General features: G+C 35.1%; 1 protein-coding gene across 1 annotated transcript in view; it reads left to right on the top strand.

The window, feature by feature from the left end:
• Window positions 1–21,806, top strand: part of CCDC7 (coiled-coil domain containing 7) — a 467,373-nt gene that overhangs the window by 35,740 nt on the left and 409,827 nt on the right. The window contains exons 6-8 of the mRNA XM_045069128.1: window positions 9,837–9,857; window positions 10,175–10,207; window positions 16,974–17,140. Coding sequence (XP_044925063.1) covers window positions 9,837–9,857; window positions 10,175–10,207; window positions 16,974–17,140 — 221 coding nt within the window. The remainder of the gene's footprint in view (window positions 1–9,836; window positions 9,858–10,174; window positions 10,208–16,973; window positions 17,141–21,806) is intronic.

Raw genomic sequence — 21,806 nt, 5'->3', positions numbered from 1 at the left:
GTGTTTTATGGTTTTTAGAGTAAAGGTCTTTCACCACCTTTGTTACATTTATTCTTAGGTATTTAATTTTTTTGGTGTAATTATAAATAGAATTCTCTTAATTTCTTCTTCTGCTGCTTTCTTATTAGTGTATAAAATGCAACAGATTTCTGATTATTAATTTTGTATTCTGCAGTGTTAATAATAATTTATTTATTATTTCTAATAGTTCTAATAGTTGAGGGTTTCCTATGTATAGCATTATGCCATTTGAAATAACAACAGTTTAATTTCTTCCTGAACAATATGGATGATTTATATATATATATTTTTTTGCCTGATTTCTGTAGCTAGGACTTCCAGTACTATGTTGAATAATAGTGGTGAAAGTAGACATGCTGTCTTGTTCCTGATCTTAGGGGAAAAACTCTATTTTTTTCCCCATTGGGTATGTTAGCTTATGTTTTCTCTTATATGGCCTTTGTTATGTTGATGTGTTTCTGCTAAACCCACTTTTTAAAAAATTTTTATCACGAATGGATGTTGAATTTTGTCAAATGTTTATTGAGACGATCATGTGGATTTTAATCCTACATCACATTAATTTGTGAATATTAAATCTATGCTTGCATCCCCAGAATAAATCCTCTTTTTTTTTTTTTAAGGTTTTATTTATTTGAGAGACAAAGCATGCCTGAGTGGGGGAGGGACAGGTGGAGAGAGACAAATAGACTCCCTGTTGTGTAAGGAGCCTGACACTGGGCTTGATCCCAGGAGCCTGTGATCATGACCTGAGATGAAGTCAGATACTTAACCAACTGAGCCACCCAGGCACCCCAGAATAAATCCCTCTTGATCGTGGTGAATGATTCTTTTAATGTATTGTTGAATGTGGCTTGCCTGTATTTTGTTGAAGATTTTTGCATCTATGTCCATCTGTGATATTGGCCTTTAGTTTTAGTTTAGTTTTGTTTTGTTTTTGTATTGTCTTTCTCTGATTTTGGTATTAGGGCAATGCTGGCCTTGTAGAACGAATTTGGAAACTTTCCTTTTGTTCCTGATTCTTTAGAATAGTTTGAGATAGGTATTAACCCTTCTTTAAATGTTGTTAGAATTTGTCTATGAATCCATCTGGTCCTGGACTTTTATTTTTTGGCAGTTTTTAGATTACCAGTTCAATTTCATTACTAGTAATTGGTCTTCAGATTTTCTGTCTCTTTCTGATTCAATTTTGGAAGACTGTATTGAAAGGTCCCCTAATGATAGGTCCGTGATCAAAGGAGCGAGACTGATACAAAGCGAAAGTCAAGCAAAGCTTTATTTTGCGCAAAGCATCGAGAATCAAACTGACAGTTCTGGGCCGCCTCTTACAGAGAGGGCGACCCCTCTCTGCCTTACTGACTAATTTTTATAGAGCAAAGGCCATGTGGTTGAGCCTGGCCACACACAGGTGGCCAATGAGATTGCAACACACAGAGAAACCTGCACAGTCATGCTAGGTCACACACAGGTGCCTGATTGAATTACAATTCGCCCCATAGTAGCTATTTCACCTAGCCTATCACCTTGGTCAGGATTGGTGCCCAAAAGGCAGGGCCCACACTCCTTGGTAGCTAGGGAGACAGTATGCATGCCCCACTGACTGGATGTCTCCAACTGGCCCGACTCATCCCTGAATTCGGGCTCTGTTATATCCACCTGACCTGACCCGCCCTTGTATTTGGGCTCTGTTATCGGGGACTGGTTGACCATAATTTACTGGTTTCCTGGACTTGCTTTTAAGTAAGTTTCCGTGGTGGCGCCGGGGGCAGGGGTGTGTGTGAGGGGGCTGGGGGGTGGGTAGGGTCAGGTTAAGTTTTACTGTTTAACCAGATGGAATCGCTCTGGCTAAATAGGCCCTTACAGAATATATCTAGGATTTTATCCATTTCTATTAGAATGTCCAGTTTGCTGATACACAATTTTTCATAGTATTCTCTTATTTTCTGTTGTATTTCTGTGGTGATGATTCTTCTCTTTTGTTTCTGATTTTATTTATTTGAGGTTTTTTTTTTTTTCTTCCCTCTGAGGAGTCTGGCTAAAGGTTATCAATTTTGTTTATCTTTTTAAAGAAGCAGCTCTTGGTTTCATTCATTGATCTTTTACATTTTTAAAAGCCTTGTTATTTATTTATCTTCTGATCTTTATTAGTTTTTCTTGCTTCTATTCACCTTGGGCTTTGTTCTTTTTCTGGTTCATTTAGGCATATGGTTAGGTTGCTTGTTTGAACTTTTTCATATTTCTTGAGCTGTTGCTATATATCTCCCTCTTAAAACTGCTTTTGCTGTGTCTCAAAGATTTTAGACAGTGTGTTTTCATTTGTCTCCATGTATTTTTCAGTTTTTTTCTTTGATTTCTTCATTGACCCTTTAGTTGTTTAGTAGCATGTTGTTTAGCCTCTGTGTGTTTGTATTTTTTCATTTTTTTCTTCTGACTTTTAGTTATATATCATTGTGGTTCAAAAAGATGCATTTATTTCAGTTTTTAAATTTATTGAGACTTGTTTTGTGCCTAACATATGATCTATTCTGGAGAATGTTCCATGTGCCCTTGAGAAGAATATAGATTCTGTTCTTTTGGATGGAATGTTCAATATATATGTGTTATGTCTATTTGGTCTAATGTGTCATTCAGAGACTTTTATTGCCTTATTAATTTTCTGTCTGAATGATCTTCCTACTGATGTAAGTGAAATGTTAAATTCTCCTACTATTATTGTATTATAATCAGTTTCTCCCTTTATGTCTGTTTATATTTGCTTTTTGTATTTAGTTGCTCTAATACTGGATGCATAGATGTTTACAATTGTTCTATTCTCTTGTGGTATTGATCCCTTTATTGTTACGTAATGCCTTTCTTTGTCATTTTTTAGTTGTTGTTTAAAAGTATTACTTATTGATATAGATATTGTTACTTGGCTTTTTTTTTTTCTTCCATTTGTAAGGGTCAGTATTTTTCCATTCCTTCACTTTCAGATTGTATGTATCTTTGGGTCTGCATTGAGTCTCTTTTAAGGCAGCATGTAGATGATTCTTACATTTTTTGATTCATTATGTCACCCTATGTCTAAGAAATTAGGCCATTTACATTTAAAGTAGTTATTGATAGTATGTACTTATTGTCATTTTGTTAATTTTATGGTGATTTTGTAGTAGTTCTTCTTTTGCTCTCCTTCTTTGGGATGGAGGATTTTCTATATTGTTATATTTGGCTTCTTTCTCTTTACTTTTTTGTATCTTTTATAGATTTTGGGTTTGTGGTTACCATGAAGTTCATATATAACATCTTAAGCATATAGCAGTCTCTATTAAGTTGCCAGTTATTTAAGTTCAAACACAGTCTAAAAAAACTTTTTGTTCTTTATATTCCCTCCAATATGCTGTCATATTTACATATTTTTACTCATAATTTTCTTACATTTAATTATGGCTTTTTTTTCTTAAGTTTCCTTCATTTTTGAAGGATAGTTTTTCCAGATATGTAATACTTGGCATTTGCTGTTTTTTATTAATTGCATTTTAAATATGCCACCACATTACCTTCTAGGATCCATAGTCTCTGAGGAGAAAAATAAGTGGTTATTGTTATTGAAGAACTTTTATACATATTACTTCTCTCTTGCTGCTTTCAAGATTCTATATTTGTGTTTGGCTTTCAACAGTTTTATTATAATATGTCTTCATATGAATCTTATTCATTTATTCTACTAGGAATTTGACATATAAATCCTTATATCTTTTCTCAAATTTGGGAAGTATTCAGTAATTATTTCCTTATTCTTCCTCTCCCCCCTTTTCTTTGGGAGTATTATAATGTCTATATTGATATGCTTGATGATATCCCATAATTCTGTTAGGCTCTGTCCTTTTTTTCATTCATTGCTCTTTCTTCTCCTCAGACTGGATCATTTCAATTGGTCGGTCTTTAAATTGACTGATTCTTTTGCTTGCTGCTGTCAAAACCCTCTAGTAAAATTTTCATTTCAGTTATAGTTCCTTTTGTCCAGTTATTTAAGTTTCCATTTGTAGAATTTGGTTTCTTTTTTAATTTATGTATCTTTCTTTATATTTGTTAAAATACTATATTTTGTTTCCTTTAATTCTTGTCCATGATTTCCTTTAGTTCACTGAGTGTATTTAAGACAGTAAACTAAGTTTTTGTCTACTAAGTCCAGCATATAAGCTTCCTTAGGGACAGTATCTGTTTATTTTTTCCTTCAAATAAGTCACAATTTCTTGTTTCATTGAGTGCTTGCTTCATAATTTTTTGTTGAAAACAAGATATCTTGAGTATTTTATGTGGTAACTCTGGGTATCAGATTTCCCCCTCTGTAAATTTTGTTATTTTTGTTCAGTGACTTTTCTAAGCTATTATTTTTTAAATAGACTTTATTTTTATTTTTAATTTTTTAAAGATATTTATTTATTTGATAGAGATCACAAGTAGGCAGAGAGGCAGGCAGAGAGATAGGAAGGGAAGCAGGCTCCCTACTGAGCAGAGAGCCTGATGTGGGGCTTGACCCCAGGACCCTGGGATTGTGACCTGAGCAGAAGGCAGAGGCTTTAACCCACTGCGCCACCCAGGTGCCCCCAAATAGACTTCATTTTTAGAGCAATTTTATGTTCTCAGCCAAATTGCATATAGTACAGAGAGTTTCCATATACCTGCTATTCCTATGCATGCATGGGCCTCCTCTATTAACAACATCATGCACCAGAGTAGTATCTTTGTAAGATCTATGAAGTTATACTACACATCATCATCACCCAAGGTCCATAGTTTACATAAGGCTTTCTCTTGGTGTTGTACATTCTATGGGTTTTAACTAATGTAAAATGATACAATTATAGTATCATACAGAATGGTTTCACAGCCTTAAAAACCCCTTGTGCTCCACATATTCATCTTCTTTTCCTTATCAAACCCTTGATAGCTTTATGTCTTTCGTTTTCCTTTTCCAGAATGTCATATAGTTGGAATCATACAGTGTATAGTCTTTTTAGGATTGGCTTCTTTGACTTAGTAATATGCGTTTAAGATTCCTTCATGTCTTTTCATGGATTGCCAGCTTTATTTATTTATTTATTTATTTATTTATTTATTTGGTGCAGAGTGATTTATTGTATTGTACCACAATTTGTTTATCCATTCACTTACTGAATGACACCTTCTTTGCTTCCAAGTTTTAGTAATTATGAATAAAGCTTCTGTAAACTTGTGTGTGCAGGTTTTTGTATGGACATACATTTTCTTTTCTCTCTGTCTTTTTTTTTTTTTTTTAAATTTTATGTATTTGGTAGAGGGATAGAGAGCACAAGTAGGCAGAGTGGCAGACAGAAAGAGAGGGAGAAGCAGGCTCTCTGCTGAGCAAGGAGCCCTATGTGGGCTCCATTCAGGACCCTGGGATCATGACCTGAGCTGAAGGTAGGTGCTTCACTGACTGGACATAAATTTTGTCCACTCATTTGGTTAAACACCAAAGATTGCTAGGTATTATGGTTAGAGTATGCTTAGGGGCGCCTGGGTGGCTCAGTGGGTTAAGGCCTCTGCCTTCAGCTCATGTCATGATCCCAGAACCCTGGGATTGAGCCCCACATCAGGGTCTCTGCTCAGCGGGGAGACTCCTTGCCCCTCTCTCTGTTTCTGCCTGCCTCTCTGCCTACTTATGATCTCTCTCTATCTGTCAAATAAATAAATCTTTAAAAAAACAAAAAGAGTATGCTTAGTTTTTAAAAAAACTCCTCAAACCTTTTTCCCACTGAAGTTTTTAACTCTTGAACTTGTCCATGCTGGGCTTCCAGCAGTTCATTTACAGCTTGGGTTTTCTTTTTTTTTCTTTTTAAAATATTTTATTTATTTATTGGACAGAGAGAGAGATCACAAATAGGCAGAGAGGCAAGCAGAGAGAGAGGAGGAAGCAGGCTCTCTGCTTAGCAGAGAGCCTGATGCGGGGCTGAATCCCAGGACCCTGAGATCATGACCTGAGCTGAAGGCAGAGGCTTAACCCACTGAGCCACCCAGGCACCCCGAGCTTGGGTTTTCTTATCTCACTGCTAGTTCCTGTGGAGGTTTTTTCTCATGGATTTCTGCTCTGATAATTTCTGCTTCTCAGGATCATCTGTTTGTCTTTTTAATTTTTGGTGATGTGATTTGCTCAGTCATCTCAATTCTGTGATAGATACAAGAACAGTTGTTCATTTTCAGTTCATTCAGCTTTTCTTGTTAGGGCAGAGTGACTGACTAATCCAGGCTCTCTGCATGCTGGGTTGGAAACCAGAAGTGTAAGCTATTTTGAAAGTCTGTATTCCTTGATTAAATATTTTGTCTCTCAGGCCTCTGTTCCTATTGTTTATGGTTAGTTGATGGATTTGAAAAGATTTCCTTAAATGCGTTGAGCCACAAGAAGAAAAAAAAGGAAAAGGAGAAAAAATTATTTCCTGTTCCTTCAAGATTGGCTTTGTGTTGGGGCACTCCTTCAGAGTTTAGCCGGGCTGTTTACAAATCTTGAATTAGCTTTCATTTTCTGCTTGCTCTGAGCTAAAGATAAACCAAATGTGAGAGTTTAGTGTCTACTCAGATATTTTCTAAGCATGAGTCCTGGCTTGGGCAAATGCATGGCTTATTAGGATTCCCCCTTATATATGGGATCTTTTCAAAATCCTTTTTTTCCAAAGTAACTTTCTACTCAGCTTTTTCTTCTGTACTGTTGACATGTGTATTATTTGCCACATCTCCAAGGAGCTGTGGTTTGTTTATTTGCCTTTCAATGGTGCGGAATGGCCTCCACTTATTTGTTTGTTTGTTTGTTTGTTTTTTGTTGTTGTTGTTCTTTTGTTTTGGTTTGGTTTTGTTTCTTTTTGCCTTGAGAGAATTTTGAGCTTCATGAAGCCAGGCAAAAGCTGCCAGTCCTTCAGGACTTCTCTTGGCTTCAGTGATACCATATGCCTATCTGGAATTTTAGTTACAGATTATTACTTCACTTTAAAAAATACCATGCCATTTTCTCCTTAGGAAGCTTTTTATGATAGCAGCATTGAGTGCCAGCCCCATTAGCCACTATTTTTTTTAAGAATAGGGTATTTACTCAGGTGGCTAACAGACACATGAAAAGATGCTCAATATCACTTATCATCAGGGAAATACAAATTAGAACTATAATTAGATGTCACCTCACATTTGTCAAAATGGCTAAAATTAACAATACAAGAAACAACAGATGTTGGGGAGGATGCAAAGAAAGAGGAACACTTCTACATTGTTGGTGGGAGGGCAGACGGGCCAGCCACTCTGGAAAATAACATGGAAGTTCCTCAAAAAGTTAAAAATAGAACTACCCTATGATCTAGCAATTGCTCTACTAGGTATTTATTCAAAGAATTAAAAAAAAATTAATTTGAAGGGGGGAGACATGCACTCTGATGTTTATATTACAGCAGCATTATCATTAGTAGCCAAATTATGGAAAGAGCCCAAATGTCCATTGACTGATGAATGGATGAAGAACTTGTGGTATATATACACAATGGGATATTACTCAGCCATAAAAAATAATGAAAATTTGCCATTTACAACAACATGGATGGAACTAGAGTACATTATGCTAAGTGAAATAAGTGAGTCAGAAAGACAAACACTAAATGATTTCACTCATACGTGGAATTTAAGAAATGAAGCAGATGAACATAGGGGAAAAAAAAAAGAGGTAAACCCTAAAACAGACTCTTAACTATAGAGAATAAACACGGTTGCTGGAGGGGAGGTGGACAAGGGGATGGATTACAGATGGGTGATGGGCATTAAGGAGGGCACTTGTGATGAGCACCGGGTGTTATATGTAAGTGATGAATCATTAAACTCTACTCCTGAAACTGATGCGACCCTATATGCTAACTAATTGGAATTTAAAGAAAAAGTTGAAACAAAAAGAATAGGTTTTTTACTGGTTATCTTGCCTATAGATTTTTCTTGTGTTTACTTTTCTAAGAATAAATTTTGTTGTTTGCTAGGTTAGAATGTGTGGTGAAACCATTTCTGAACCTTAGAATTTCTGAAAATATTTTAAAATCATAAAAAGTAATAAAAATAATAAATAAATTAAAAAAATAAATTTTATTTTGGCTTCACACTTACATGATAATATCTTTAAAATTAGAATGGTGGAAGTTTAATATTTTCCTGGGGTACTTCATATATATTCTTCCACATTTTCATAGAATTTTCTCTTTCTATTTAGTATTTGCCTAAAATTGATTTTCTCACTTCTGATCAGTTTTCATTTTCCACTTTACCAATAATGTTCTGGATTCAACATTACTAGAACTGATGTTTTTCTCACTAGTTGAGAAAGCCTTTGTTCTCCAGTGGTTTAAACAATTTTTTAGTGGTTTAAATGGTTTATTTAAGGTTTAAATAAACTCTGGCTCTAATGAATGGGTGAACGGATATATGATGGTTTCTCATCATCTTCTGAGATAGGAAAAGAGGTTTTGAGAACCTTGGAATCTCTGTTGATAGTGGGAAGAATGAGTTTATTCCAAGGTAGTATGCCTCAGTGAACATTAGTTTCTAAATCCTTATGTAGCTGAAATTATTTTCCTTCAGACTTGGATATTTATTTACTTTGGTATGTTTTCTTGAGGATCTCAGCCCTTTTTGCTTAGATTTCTGATTTCTTATGACTTAGCACAGGGATTCTCAAAATTTAGCATGCAACAGAATCAGTTGGAGGGCTAGTTAAAACACAAATTGCTGACCGTACTGCCAGAGCTTTTGATTCATTTGACTGGGGTCGGGCTTAAGAATTTACATTTTCTGTGGTGCCTGGGTGGCTCAGTCATTAAGTGCCTGCCTTTGGCTCAGGTCATGATTCCAGGGTCCTGGGATCCAGCCCCGCATCAGGCTCTGCGGGAAGCCGCCTTCTCCCTCTCCCACTCGCCCTGCTGGTGTCCCTCTCTTGCTGTGTCTCTGTCATATAAATAAATAAAATCTTAAAAATAATTTACATTTTTTTACACAATTTTATACAAATTTACACAAACAAATATCTTTGTTTAGGTGATGCTGATGCTTCTGACTGTGGGACCACAATTTTTGAATTATTGCTTGAGAGTTAGTGTGGCAGAAGAGAGATTTTAGAGTAGCCTGATTTTTTTAGTTGAGCAACTTTTTTTTAAAACTGCCTGAATGAATGTAGTAATATTTTTCTTCAACAAAGTGGTTAAAGACTTTTACCTGGATGTGATAGAATAGGCTTGTATTTTGTGTGGCAAGCATAATCATTCTAACATTACATTTTCTAAGTGTTAAGTGTTGGTATTTTGGATATTTAATTTTTGTCACAATCTCCCAAACCATTTTTTTGCATTTTCCATTAAAAATATCAGGTAATAGTATAGTATTTTATAGCTTGATTTTTTTAGGCCTGTTATCAGAGCAAAGTCATATTGAAGAGATAATGTTCTTATGATAATGCTTTTTATTACCATACTCTCTGTTATATGAAAAAAATATCTTCCAAGAGGACTACTAATTTTTTTCTTTACCTATATTAAGAAAATATATGAAATCATATATGTGAATTATTTTGGGCTATCCTAATATAGATCTATAGAGATGAAAATTTTTCTAGAATTGAGTTATCTATGCAAGATATACTAAAAACCATCTGTAATTATGAAAATTATGATTTTGGATTATAGATTTATAGTTCTAGTAATTTGTAATTTGCATTTTTCTGGTTGAGAATTATAGAGGTATCACATCATACACTGTGAAGAATTCTTATTTTTAAATGTTTTAATTAAAACTTTATTTTCCAGATTTTGGAATCTCTTTTTAAGGTATGTTTACTATATTGCAGTTTAAGCCTACTAACATTTAGTACAGTAATACATATTAATGGGGAAGAGGTTTCTAAGCTTTGAGGAAATAAAAAGAACTCCCAAATTTGCTACTATGTATATTTAAATAAATGTTATGTTCGAGCTGTACATTGCATTAGCTCCATTCTGAACCCTAGGTTAAATGATAATGATGTTGGTTCAGGGTGAATATTTCATAGATAACTCACACACACATACACATACAAATGCACTCATGTCTACCCGTATGTTTGAATAGCTTGCCAATAAGTATTTCTTTTTCTTTTTTTTTTAAGTGGTTTCAGCGACAAGTCAATCATATGGAAGAGGTAAGTATAACATTTCTTAATTGTAAATTAAATTATTTTGTCTCATCTGAAAATCTATTTGAAATAAAAAATTTTTGAATAATCATTATTTATAATCTTTTAATTTAGGTAGAGAAGGAACAAATGGGTAGAGCAAAATGTTTCTCAGTGATTACATATACATTCCTACGTGTATCTGGAATGCTCTTTTTGACACATTCTTTCTCCTAAAATTAAATAATGGAAATTTAATTATCATTTTTACTAATTTACATAAAAGAATGACAAGAGAAAACTTAGCAACTTAACTTAAATATTTCTCCTGTATTTAAAAAAGGATGTATAATATATTTACTTAAAAAATTATATTTGGTTTTCTTTAAACTTAATGTTATTTTAATGATTTTTTTTTAGATTTTCAGATGTTTTATGACCATTTTGAAAGCTAGTAGTCTCTAATCTTAAGGGTTTTTAATTCTATTTTGGGAAAGAATTTATGCTATTAATATAGCAGAATGATTCTAGGGTAGCCTCAGTGATTTATAGAATGATTCTTGTTCTTCATTGGTTGTGCTTATGGTTTAGTCCAATTAAGTACCACTGAATCCCAAGCACTTTAAATAAGTTCATTTATTTGTGATATAAAATGAAGAAGTAAAGATAGAAATTGTAACTGATATAAAATTAAGAAGTAAAGATAGAAATTGTAACTGTCTCCTAGCACCCTCTTATTTTACCTTTGGCTCCAGAGTAGAATTTTGCTTTAGGATAGATATGGCTGACATTGGAAGAGTGTTAGTAGCTCTTCTTTGCCTATGATAGATGGGTCATTATCTTTCCAGAGATGTAGGGTTGAGGTGAAGTCCACTGTTCTCCCTTCTTATAAAATGTATACTTTGCAACTTGAATAATCCAGCTTGTTTTCTGCCTTCTTTCTTTCATCTTGTTACTTCTTTTTATTCTGTTTTATGCATGGATTTGTCTCACTTTCTTCTTTTTGTACCTAATCCTGTCAATATGAAGACCTACCCCAAATCCTAGCCTCTCAGTTCCTTGACTCCCCATCTCCCCAGAACTAATCTCTTTCTTTACCTTTGGCCCTCACTTCTAGTGATACTCTAGACCTTATCATTAACAAATTGCTTTATTTTAAAATCACTAATTCAGTCAACTTATTCTTGAACTACATATTTTTATCTTATCAGTTATTATTTACATACTATTCTGGCCACTCTTTGACTTTATCAAGACCATTAGTTCATTTATACCTTAACCTTCTTCAGTCTTTTTTACTCATTTTTCTTTTCAGCTTGGAACATATGTCCTTAATAACAGTGAATTTCTTAACTTCCTACTCTTCTTTATCTCTTGCTTTTTTCATTTCACTAGCCTAAAAAATTTAGCCTTGAATAAATGCAGTTATTTACTCTTTGGGCCTTTAGCTTAGCTGTGAAACACTGATGAAGAAAGTGACACAGTTATAATAATTATTCCAAATACTGCCTTGCAATTCCTTTGCATTTCCAAAATGAATTTCAGTCCTTTTCATCCATCATCTCAATCCCACACTCCCTCTGTCCCATTTTCATTTTCACTGTCAGCCAGTCACTTAAAATGCTTGAAATGCAAGCCACTGGTTAGAACTCCTTCAGTTTGCTACCAAACAAAAATTTCTTTATATCCATGCTCATTCTATCTTCCTTTGCTCTCGTTAAACAGATATTTTTCTTCTTTCTACTTAAGATTCATTCTCTTACTTGTTTTGGGTCTTAAGAAATTTGATCAGTCATTCTCTCTTATATACTAAACTTTTCCTAATCAATTGTGTCATTCCTTTCAGGTTTTACATATGCTCACATCTCTCTAATTGATGTAGCATTCCCTCCAGTTATAGACCTATTTCTCTTTTGCCGTTCATAACCAATTTTAAAAAAACTACTTTGTATGCATATTTGCTTACAAGGGAAATAATTATTAGATATTATTGGGGATAAAGGCACAACCCGAGATTTATAAAAGAGAGAAGAGAAGGGGCACCTGGGTGGCTCACTTGGTTAAGTGTCTGCCTTCTGCTTAGGTCAGGACCTCAGGGTTCTAGGATCCAGCCCCATGTGGGGCTCTCCATTCAGTGGGGAGTCTGCTTCTCCTCCCTCTCCCTCTGCTCCTCCCCTTGTTCTTCCTCTCTCTCTCAAATAAATAAAATCTTTAAAAAATTTTTTTTAAAAAGAGAGGAGAGAAAAGCTTTGCAGATAGTTTAAGAACAATGAAACTAGTTGAGTTCTTTATAAAAAAAATTGTTAACTGGTAAATATGCACTTAGTGAGGAGGTTAATCTGGGCATTCTGTCCTTGAAAGAGCCAATTAAGGCTATCAAAACATTTAGAGTTGTCTGTGGATTTCTATAAAAACTTTAACAGTTTAGCTTAGGGTCATACTTTACAGGTTCAGAGCTAAATTTTTTTGATATCAATTTACTATATATACTCTTCTTCCAAAGTATTCTCAGTCTACCCCAACTGGATTCTTTCTCCATAACAAAGAAAACATTCTGTGTGGCTCTCTGCAGTTTTTATGTTGTTAAATTCAATATGCAGTTTTCTTTACCTCAGCCATAGTTGACATTGTTGATCATTTCCTCATTTTAAAAACACTATTTCTTTGAATTTTGTGAATTACACTTTCCTGGCCATTGTTTTACCTCCTTAGCTGTTTCCTTTATAGCACCTTCCTTTTCTAAACAATAAATATTGGAGTGCTTCGAGATTTCATTCTATGCCTTCCTTTTTTCCCCCTTTACTCTAAACTTCTCCCCCTAGGCAACCTCAACCAGTTTTTTTCCATTTAAGAATTACCTTTATAATGGTAATTTAGAAATAGACACTTCTTGCTTAAAACAGTTTTCTGAACTCCTCTGGACTATTTCACCTCAAACCCAATGAATAAAAACTAAGAATTTTTTTAAAATTAACATATAATGTATTATTTGCCCCAGGGGTACAGGTCTGTGAATCATCAGGCTTACACATTTCATGGCACTCACCATAGCACATACCCTCCCCAATTTCCATAACTCAGCCACACTATCCTGACTCCCTCCACCCACCAGCAACCCTCAGTTCGTTTCGTGAGATTAAGAGTCTCTTATGGTTTTTCTCCCTCCTAATCCCATCTTGTTTCATTTTTACCTTCCCTACCCCCAGGACCTCCTGCTATGCCTCTCAAATTCCTTATATCAGAGAGATCATACGATAATTGTCTTTCTCTGATTGACTTATTCCGCTCAGCATAATACCCTCTAGTTCCATCCATGTCATTGCAAATGGCAAGATTTCATTTCTTTTGATGGCTGCATAGTATTCCATTGTATACACACACCATATCCTATTTATTTATTTATTTGTTTGTTTGTTTATTTTTTCAGTCTTCATTATCCATTCATCTGTTGATGGACATCTAGGTTCTTTCCATAGTTTGGCTATTGTGGACATTGCTGCTATAAACATTCAGGTGCACATGCCTCTTTGGATCATTACATTTGTATCTTTAGGGTAAACACCCAGTAGTGCAATTGCTGGGTCATATGGTAGCTCTATTTTAAACTTTTTGAGGAACCTCCATACTGTTTTCCAGAGTGGCTGCACAAGCTTGCATTCCCACCAACAGTGTAGGAGGGTTCCCCTTTCTCTGCATCCTCACCAACACCTCTCATTTCCTGATCTGTTAATTTTAGCCATTCTAACTGGTAAAACCAAGAATTTTTTACATTTAAACTTTTACCTCTTCCAGTATTCCCTATTTTAGTGAATGGCAGTAGTATTTATCCTGCTTGGTAAATGAGAAGTGTGGTGATTTACCTTGACAACTCAATTTCCTAATATTCAGTACATTCCTGAGTCCTTTTGATTTTATAAACTAAATAGCTATCATGCATGTCTATTTTTCTCTGTATCTACTATCTACACCTTAGTGCCAGTTATTGTGATTTCTGGTATTCCTGAAATCCTGATTTATACATTCATGTTCACCAAGAGGAATCTTCAGTAAATACCTAATCTAGAATCTAAATTTTTCAGTTTTTAGATCCATAATTAATTCTTTTGAATAGTTACTTAATTTGGTGTATCTGATACATTGCCTAAGTATTTGTATTATCTTCTGCCTTTTGTTGAGTGCTTCTTAAAATATATTTGTTGGATCATGTTTAAATATCACCCAAGATACCTGTTACAAATGCACATTTCAGAATTCCAAGTCAGACTTATTGAGTTAAAGTTTTCTTGTGTGTTTAAGTTAGGAATCTGCCTTTTTAATAGGATTTGTTAGAGGATTATTATGTACACTAAGATCTGAGTATTGTGGAATAATCTCATACTTATTGCTGACACATTTTATTGTTAGTACATGCTGGTGAGGTTTTATATGCTTGTCATCAGGTTGCATTAACAAGATACATGTGAAAGCTTTCATAATGTATGTGAACCATAGCAGAGAAATGTAGGATAGGCATATAGCCTATGAGCTTCAGAGTTGTTCTGCTGGAACCTGTGTCCAGTATGTCTCTTTGATGAAATCTTATAGCCTATAATCTCATCGCCTTTTCCACATCCCTTTAGTTCTGTGACATCATTTCTTCTCCCAGAAAGTACTTACGTTTAAATTGAATTCTTAATGAGAAATACAGGGTAGGGATGGATCAAAAGACAAGAACTACACAGTAATCTGAATAGGGAAAGTTTAACATAAAGAATTATTATAACAGGAGAATACCTATAAAGTAATAAAGACAACTCTAAAAGATACAGGGATAGAGGATATAAAGAGCAGCCTCTACTGATAGGATGGAAACATAGCACTTAAGGAAGGAACAAATGTCAGCCCTACCCTAACCCTCTCCCTAACTCAGGAGGTCCACACCTTGTGGACCACTAATGTCCACACCTTGTGAAGAAGGAGCAGCTGTCACCACAAAGTGGCAGAGAAGTTTGCTGGGGTGCCATGTTGGTGGAACTGGGATTTACTGGGAAGCTGACCATGATGGCAGTACATTGGTGCTATGGTGCTAGGAAAAGCCATCTTCCAGGGAGATAGTGTACCTCTAGCATACCACAAGGGTGGTATGCTGGAAAGTTTCCCAGAGGGAGGTTCTACACTGGCAGATTTTGCTAAGAAATTCGGGGAGAAGCTGCCCAAGCGAAGTCATGCTAGGGACCTTGTGAGGAAGATACATATGGGGGTGGGGCTGTTGAAACTTTCTGGGCTGAGCTTTACTAGGTATACCTTGCAGTGTCCTCAGATTAAGCAGAGAAAGATGGCAGACATAAGAATAAAGCTGCTTCTTTCTGTAGTGTCTAGGACCCTCTATTAAAGGGTTAACATGATACCTGTCAAGAGAGAAATGTTCCACTATTATTAGCAGAACAATGAAGAATGGATTTTTAGATGAAAAGCAATAAATTGATAACTGGCTATTGCTACATCACTTTTAAACTCCATTAATGAATTGGCAATATATCTGATACACCAAATTATGTCCCCTCTTTGGGATCATGCCTTTGTCCATAGAGTTTCCATACATCTCCTATTTCCCTTCCACCTGTTCTGCATCCCTGAATTTCAGACTTCTGGTTCATTGCCCGGGATATACTTCCTGCTATTATATCCTAATTCCATTACAAGTGGGTATTACTAAATGAAGTCTGTTTTAAATCCCATTGCTAGAATTTCTTTTTGCTAGGTTTTAGGCTACGTCTTGATGACGATGATGACGATGACTCCTCCTCCTCTCTTTCTTCTCCTTCTTCTTTTCTTTTCTTCTTCCTTCTCCTTCCCCTCCTCCTTTCTTCTTTCTTCTTTTTCTTTCCTTTCTTCTTCTTTTTCCTCCTCCTCTCCCTCCCCCTCCTCCTTTCCTCCTCTCCCTCCTTCTCTTTGTCCTCTTCTTCTTCTTCTTCTTCTCCACTTTCCCTCCCATCATTAAAGTTGGCAGTGTATATATACATGGGTGAATCTCTGCCATTTTGTTAAAAAAGAAAAAAAAATCTTTTTTTTTTTTTTTTGCTACTCTGCTTGTTTATGTCTCCATATTATTGGCTGTTTCTGTGTTTCTTTAATTGTGCTTTTTTTTTTTTTTTTTTTTTAAAAGCTGGGAGGCACTCATCTTGCTCAGCTTTGTTTAAGCAGAGTCAATACTTAGAATATCAGTTATGGTCTATCATATTATTCTGTGGATCTTACTGATTCTCTTGATTCCTCATTATTCTGTAGGTTGGCCTATTCTAAAAGTCTTGAGACACCCAAATGGGTCTTAGTTCTTCCCAAACAGACCAAGGAAGGCCAGTTTCATAGATTTTTATATATTAACTTCTGGGAGTTAATAGAAGGTATTACTTTTGAGAGCAAATTAATGTCTTTCCATATTTATCTTAAGTAAGACTATTCTTAGGATTTTGGGGAAGCAATTACTTTAGAATTCTCTTGTAAGTATTTTGAATTACCCTTAAATGATCCTGTTTCAATTGTTATGGAACTTGTTTAAAATTCTTATATATTAAAATAATAAACCGAAGATTGGATTTGAGTTTTGACATGTAAGTCAACACTTATCTATAATTCTGTTGTTAGGTAATTACTCAAAATTATATTTATGAAATAGCAGTATTTGATTATAGCTATAGATAAGAGTATTATAAAAGTTATTTAAATATAGGAAATAAACAAATGATGAAATTTCTCTGAGGTATAGGAACAAAATGGGTATTTCCTAAGTAACTGGCTAATCTTACCATTTTAGATAAGTAAAGATCAAACCTTTTTAGAGGCAGAGTGTCCAACTCCTGACCAAACAGTCACTTTAAGCATCGCACAAGTAGTAAAGCAAGTGCAAAAACTAGAAGAACTGAAAAATCTCCTCCAACAACGGACTAAATGCTCCTCAAGAGCCCCATTGTCTAAAGCCAAGTAAGTGAAATATAAGAGTTAATAGAATTTGAAGCAATGAGTGGCTGTATAATTAGTAATGTGTGTAAGATAATGGTTCAGATATTAAACTGTACATAAAGTTTCTAAATCAAATCAAATAGGAAGCTTGCTCTATGTGAAATTTTGGTTTAAAATTATTTTTATTAGCACATAATGTATTAGTTGCCCCAGGGGTATAGGTCTGTGAATCGTCAAGCTTACACAATTCACAGCACTCACCATAGCACATACCCTCTCTGATGCCCATAACCCAGTCACCCTGTCCCTCTTCCCCTTCCCCCCCAGCAATCCTCAGATTGTTTGTAAGATTAAGAGTCTCTTATGGTTTGTCTCCCAAAATTTTTAATAGTTTGAAATGGCACTGTCCAATCAGTAGTCACTAGTCACATGTGGCTACTAAAATTAAAATTGAGTTCCATTTAATTAAAAAATCAATTCTGCTGTTATGTGAGCCACATTTCAAATGCCTTGTAGCCAATGGAATTGTTGTTAGAAAGTTCTATTAAACATGGCTTGCTTTGAATATCTGGGTTTAAAATCTTCCCTCAGTTTGATTACGTAGCTTCCTATCCCTATATCCCAGTTTAATTAATTAATTAAATAATTAATTATTTATGAACAGTATCATTAAAAATTTCAAAGGGACAGGGATATGCTCCAAAGAATAATTTCCTATTTTTCAGTTGAGAAAAACCTTTTTTTTTTTTGACAGATGGGAGGAAGATTCAAATAATGATTATAATGATAGTCCTATTAACTGTTAACACTCGCTTTTGATAATTGAGGTTTAGCTGTCTTAAAATTAAATAGATGAATAAGTTATCATCACAGAATTCCTTTCATGACTTTTATTCCACCTTACACAGTTACTTTTTTTTTTTTTGTGGTGAGAACACTTCAGATCCACTCTCTCAGCAAATTTCAAGTATCCAATAGTATTGTTAACTGTAAACACCAGGCTGTTCATTAGATCTCTGACTTATTCAACTTTTGTTATTTTATTTTTTATTTAGTGATTATATAGTGATTCGGCAGAATTGTTGATACATCACCCAGTGCTCGTCACAGCAGGTGCATGCCTTAATCCCCATCACCTCTTTCAGCCCGCCTCCCATTCTCCTCCCCTCTGGTAAACATCAGTTTGTTCTCTGTAATTAAGAATCTGTTTGTTAATTTATTTCTTCCTCTCTTTTTTCCCACTTTTGCCCACTTGTTTCTTTAATCCACATGTATGTGAAATCATATGATATTTGTCTTTCTGCTGAGTGACTTATTTCCCTTAGCATTATACTCTCTAGCTCCACCCATGTCATTGTAAATGGCAAGATCTCATTCTTCTTGATGGCTGAGTCATAGTCCATTGTGTATAAATGTACCACTTCTTCTTTATCCATTCATCAGTTGATAGACACTTGTTCTGTTTCCATAATTTGTTTATTGTAAATAATGCTGCATAAACATTGGTGTGTATGTATCCTTTCATAGGATAGTTTTGTTTTAAACTTTTTTTATTTTTTTAAAGATTTTATTTATTTGACAGACAGAGATTACAAGTAGGCAGAGAGGCAGGCAGAGAGAGAGAAAGAAACAGGCTTCCTGCTGAGCAGAGAGCCCAATGCAGGGCTTGATCCCAGGACCCTGGGATCATGACCTGAGCTGAAGGCAGAGGCTTTAGCCCACTGAGCCACCCAGGTGCCCCTGTTTTTAACTTTTTGAGGAACCTTCATACTGTTTTCCAGAATGCCTGCACCAGTTTGCATTCCCACCAACAGTGCAAGAAGGTTCCTCTTTTTCTGTATCCTTGCCAACACCTGTTGTTTTCTGTATTGTTAATTTTAGCTGTTCTGACAGGTGTGAGGTGAAATCTCATTGTAGTTTTGATTTGTATTTCCCTGATGCAGAGTGATGTTGAGCATTTTTTCATGCGTTTGTTGACCATCTGGATGCCTTCTTTGGAAAAATGTTTGTTCATGTTTTCTGCTCCTTTGTAAATTGGATTATTTGTTTTTTTGTCTGGTATGGATTTATATCATTTCTTTATATATATTTTGGATACTAACCTTTTATCAGATATGTCATTTGCAAATATCTTCTCCCATTATATCTCTTGCCTTTTAGTTTTGTTGTTGTTTCCTTCACTGTGCAAAAGATTTTTATTTTGATAGTTTATTTTTGTTTTTGTTTCACTTACCTCAGGAGATATATTTAATAAGAAGTTGCTGTGGCCAGTGTCAGAGACATTACTGCCTATGTTCTTGTCTAGGATTTTTATGGTTTCAGGTCTCATATATAGGTCTCTAATCCATTTTGAATTTATTTTGTGTATACTTTACAGAAGTGGTCCATTTTCAGTCTTTTGCATATTGCTGTCCATTTTCCCCAATACCATTTGTTGAAGAGACTGATTTTCCCATTGGGCATTCTTCTCTGCTTTCTTGAAGATTAATTGACCATATAACTGTGGTTCATTTTTGGGCTTTCTGTTCTTTTCTATCGATCTGTATGTCTATTTTTGTGCCAGCATCTACTTTTTTGGTTACTGTAGCTTTGTAATATAGCTTAAAGTGTGAATTTTGATACCTCCACCTTTGTTTTACTTTTTGAAAATTGCTTTGGAAATTCAGGATCATTTCAGGATCATTCCATATAAATTGTAGGACTTCTTATTCTGCTGTGAAAAATGTTATTAGTATTTTTTAAGGGATTGCATTAAATCTATAGATTGCTTTGGATACTATAGACATTTTAACAGTATTTGTTGTTCCAAACTATGAGCATAGAACGTCTTTCCATTTCTTTGTGTTGTCTTCAATTTCTTTCATTAGTGTTTCATAGGTTTTCAGAGAACACATCTTTTACCTCTTTGGTTAGGTTTATTCTTAGGTATCTTGCTATTTTTGGTGCAGTTGTAAATGGGGTTGTTTTATTAAGTTCTTTTTTTGCTGCATCATTGTTAGGATATAGAAGTACAACAAATTTCTACATAGTAATTTTGTATCCTGTAAGTTTACTGAATTCATTTATTGGTTCTAACAGTTTCTTTGTGGGGGAGTCTTTAGGGTTTTCTATATAGAGTATCATGTCATCTATAAATATGAGAGTTTTACTACTTCCTTACCAGTTTTGATGCCTTTTTTTTAGATTTTATTTATTTATTTGACAGAGAAAGAATCACAAGTAGGCAGAGAGGCAGGCAGAGAAAGAGAGGAAAGCAGGCTCCTTACTGAGCAGAGAGCCTAAGGCAGGGCTCTATCCTAGGACCCTGAGATCATGACCTGAGCCAAAGGCAGAGGTTTTAACCCACTGAGCTACCCAGGCACCCCAGTTTTGATGCCTTTTATTTCGTTTTTGTCATCTGATTGCTGTGTATAGGTCTTCTAGTATTATATTGAATAAAACTAGTTTAGAGTAGACATCCCTGTCTTGTTTTTTTACTCTCAGTTTTTCCCCATTAAGGATGATATTTGTTGTGGGTTTTTCATATATGACCTTTATTATATTGAGGTATATTCCCTCTAAACCTACTTTGTTGAGGGCTTTTGTCATGATTGGATGTTGTACTTTATCAAATGTCTTTTCTGCATCTATTGAAAGGATCATATGGTTTCTTTATCCTTTCTCTTACTGATGTCATGTATCATGTTGACTGATTTGTAAATAGTAAACCATTTGTGCAACCCAGGAGTAAATCCCACTTGAGTATAGTGAATGATTTTTTTTAACGTATTGTTGGATTTGGTTTGCTAGTATTTTGTTGAGGATTTTTACATTAAAACTCTTTGGGAGTTTTGATTACTGATTCAATCCCTTTGCTGGTAATTGGGTCTATTCAAATTTTCTATTTCTTCCTGCCTCAGTTTTGGTAGTTTATATGTTTCTAGGAATTTACCATTTCTTCTAGGTGGCTCAGTTTGTGGGCATGTAGTTTTTCATAATATTCTTTCATGGTTGTTGGTATTTCTGTGGTGGTGTTTGTCTTCTTTCATTTGTAATTTTGTTTGGGTCCTTTCTCTTTGTTTTTTTTTTTCTTTTTAAGTTTTTTAAAAAATTTTCACCATAATAGTATTCATTATTTTTGCACCACACCCAGTGCTCCATGCAATCCGTGCCTCTCTAATACCCACCACCCGGTTCCCCCAACCTCTCACCCCCCGCCCCTTCAAAACCCTCAGACTGTTTTTAGAGTCCATAGTCTCTCATGGTTCACCTCCCCTTCCAATTTCCCCCAACTCCCTTCTCCTCTCTAACTCCCCTTATCTTCCATGCTATTTGTTATGCTCTACAAGTAAGTGAAACCCTATGATAATTGACTCTCTCTGCTTGACTTATTTCACTCAGCATAATCTCTTCCAGTCCCGTCCATGTTGCTACAAAAGTTGGGTATTCGTCCTTTCTGATGGAGGCATAATACTCCATAGTGTATATGGACCACATCTTCCTTATCCATTTGTCTGTTGAAGGGCATCTTGGTTCTTTCCACAGTTTGGTGACCGTGGCCATTGCTGCTATAAACATTGGGGTACAGATGGCCCTTCTTTATACTACATCTGTATCTTTGGGGTAAATGCCCAGGAGTGCAATTGCAGGGTCATAGGGAAGTTCTATTTTTAATTTCTTGAGGAATCTCCACACTGTTCTCCGAAGT

This window comes from Mustela putorius, unplaced genomic scaffold (assembly GCF_011764305.1).
Source record: "Mustela putorius furo isolate JIRA1106 unplaced genomic scaffold, ASM1176430v1.1 tig00003913_pilon_pilon_pilon, whole genome shotgun sequence".
Lineage (NCBI taxonomy): Eukaryota > Metazoa > Chordata > Mammalia > Carnivora > Mustelidae > Mustela > Mustela putorius.
The sequence above is the reverse complement of the archived record's forward strand: the minus strand, read 5'-3'. Positions and strand labels throughout refer to the sequence as shown.